The 3,070-nt window shown below is 37.0% G+C and overlaps 1 protein-coding gene across 1 annotated transcript; it reads left to right on the top strand.

The window, feature by feature from the left end:
* The first annotated feature begins 207 nt into the window (after positions 1-207).
* Positions 208-2,206, top strand: LOC142637097 (tyrosine decarboxylase-like). Its single transcript, XM_075811380.1, has one exon. It carries the CDS (start codon positions 330-332, stop codon positions 1,890-1,892), a length of 1,563 nt encoding a protein of 520 aa, XP_075667495.1. The 5' UTR covers positions 208-329; the 3' UTR covers positions 1,893-2,206.
* Positions 2,207-3,070: the final 864 nt, after the last annotated feature.

A 3,070-nucleotide genomic window follows, 5' to 3' on the forward strand; every position in this document is an offset into this window, starting at 1 on the left:
CCCATCTTTGAATTTGAAAAAAAAATAAAATAAAATAAAATAAAAAATCTGACATGGCAGTATCTTATTGGGTAATGCAAATTTGAGTTTTTTAATAGGACATCCTTACACTGTAGCGTTTCATTTCTCAGGTCACGGGGCTTCGTCACTTTTATTTATATATATAATCTCTTCTTCATTCCCTTGAATCTATACCATCGGCTACAAGATAGTCTCAACTTTCTCATTTCTTGTTTTTTCCTTTCACTACAATAAATAACCCTACCACCAGAAAATCAAAGAAGCCCGAACCATTTCTTTTTCTCTGTACCACTTATATTTCTTTATTTATGGGTAGCCTCAATTCTGACAATGTAGCCAGCCACACTTCTTCCTCTAACATTAGCCCTTTGGACCCTGAGGAGTTCAGGCGACAAGGCCATATGATCATAGATTTCCTAGCTGATTATTATCGCAATATAGAGAAATTCCAGGTTCTAAGCCAAGTCGAACCAGGATATCTCCAAAAACGCTTGCCAAAGTCCACCCCACATAATCCAGAACCCATTGAAACCATTCTCCAAGACGTGCAGGAGCACATTGTTCCTGGCTTAACACATTGGCAAAGCCCAAACTTCTTTGCTTACTTCCAATGTACTAGTAGCATAGCGGGGTTTCTTGGAGATATGCTTAGCACCGGCTTCAATGTGGTTGGATTCAATTGGATTGCATCACCAGCCGCAACTGAGCTAGAGACAATAGTCATGGATTGGCTTGGAGAGATACTTGATCTACCCAAGTCTTTCCTTTTCTCTGGCAATGGTGGGGGTGTGATACAAGGTACTACTTGTGAGGCCGTTTTGTGCACACTCGTCGCTGCAAGGGATCAAATTCTTAGCCAAATTGGGAGAGAGAACTTGGTGAAGTTGGTAGTTTATGCTTCCGACCAAACACACAGTGCATTCCAAAAAGCAGCACAAATAGCAGGGATCCATCCAATGAATTTCAAAGCCATCAAGACTTCTAAGTCAACATCATATGCACTATCACCAAACTCACTACGAGCCCAAATTTGGGAAGATGTGGAAGCAGGCCTAGTCCCATTGTTTCTATGTGCCACTGTGGGAACAACTCCAACGGCTGCCATTGATCCACTAGAATCATTATGTGTTGTGGCAAAAGATTATGGAATGTGGGTTCATGTTGATGCTGCTTATGCCGGAAGCGCCTGTATTTGTCCTGAGTTTCGGCACTTCATTGATGGTGTTGAGGGTGCGAACTCATTTAGTCTCAATGCACACAAGTGGTTCTTAACCTCTTTGGATTGTTGCTGCCTTTGGGTAAAAGATCCGAGCGCCTTGATAAAGTCACTCTCAACCAACCCTGAGTTCTTGAGGAATAAAGCCTCGGATTCAAAGCAAGTGGTGGACTATAAAGATTGGCAGATTACCCTAAGCCGAAGATTTCGTTCCTTGAAATTATGGTTTGTACTAAGAAACTATGGTGTAGCTAACCTTAGGAGCTTCATGAGAAACCATGTGAAAATGGCCAACCTTTTTGAAGGGTTTGTAGCTATGGATAAAAGGTTTGAAATCGTGGTGCCTATAAATTTTGCCATGGTTTGTTTCAGGATTTTGCCATCGGCATTAAGTGAGACAATATACAAAAATGGCAAGCTTGACATAGTAAGCGAGGAACATGCAAATGAGGCAAACCGAAAATTGTTAGAGTCCATCAACATGTCGGGCTGTGTCTTCATGACTCATGCTGTGGTCGAGGGAGTATACGTGATACGATTCGCCGTTGGTGCAACTCTAGTTGAGGAACGACACGTTATCATGGCTTGGAAAGTGGTGCAGGAGCATGCAAATGTCATACTAAGCACTTACAAACCACGAGATCTTCTTGTGTAAACCTAGCTACACTGAATCTTCTTTGCATGCATCCAGTAAAATATATTTTTTCACACAATAAGTAGGGGTAAGGATTTGAAATTTAGTTCTTCCCATGAGAAGAATCAATCCCCTCCACTATTTATTAAAATATTACCAATGTAATTTTGAATTTAAAAATAAAAGCATGAATTTGCTAAGTGTGTTTACTAAAAGATTATAAACTAGCTTTTTTATTTTAAGTACTATTTGTTGTTCTCATGTTACTTTTTGTCTTAACTTTACTTCAATAATCAAATTTTCAGATTTTTTAGAAATATGCTAACTTTTAGCTTTTTGTCTCATCTTATGCAAATAATCTATCGAAAATAAACAATTCACAAACGGACTTCCATTTGAGAACAACTTATCTATAACCTTTTGATGAAATCATTTGTTAAATGTACTGTTGATAATAGTTAACTTTTAGTCTAATTTTTTTGTTTTTTAGAAATATGCTAATTTTTAGTTTTTTGTTTCATATTAATCAAATAATCTATCGAAACTAAACAATTCACAACCGGACCTCCATTTGAGAACAACTTATCTATAGCCTTTTGATGAAAACATTTGTTAATAGTACCGCAAATAAAAGTTAAAAACTAAATATAATAAGTTAATTGTTTATTTTTCCTAAAAATACTCTAGCTAAAAGAGTAGAGTGAAGCCAGCAACAATTAAAAAGTAACGAACATTTGTGCAAAAACTAGAGCATGGGACTGGCAAACAATCAACTTTACCTTACTTTTTAAGCAAAAAGGTTATAGTGGGACTTTAACACCAAAAAACCAAAAAGGTTCTGGCATTAAAATTTAAGTAAGGGTAATTTTGTAATTTACTCCCTAAGATATTTCTAGCAAGTAGACAAGTGGTCCACGTTATTTCATCAGCCCCGTAGGGATGTGTAGCCAACCTATTAAAACCGACCTAATTCGGCGGGTTGGGTTGGGTCAGTTTTTAGTGGTTGGTGAGTTGGGTAATAAAAAAATTTTTAATAATGGATCAGGTTGGGTGCGGGTCATAACAATCACAAACCTGCCTAACCCGATCCGACCCACTATATATTTAAATTTTAAATTTTATATATATATATAGAAATATATTATATAATTAATAATGTTTTCTCATATTCGGCTCTTCCTATCTAAAACTCAATTACC

Source organism: Castanea sativa, chromosome 5, assembly GCF_040712315.1.
Source record: "Castanea sativa cultivar Marrone di Chiusa Pesio chromosome 5, ASM4071231v1".
Taxonomy (NCBI): domain Eukaryota; kingdom Viridiplantae; phylum Streptophyta; class Magnoliopsida; order Fagales; family Fagaceae; genus Castanea; species Castanea sativa.

Bases quoted from the DNA above. Each gene is read 5' to 3' on its own strand.
- LOC142637097 (XM_075811380.1), top strand. From the start codon at position 330: ATGGGTAGCCTCAATTCTGACAATGTAGCCAGCCACACTTCTTCCTCT.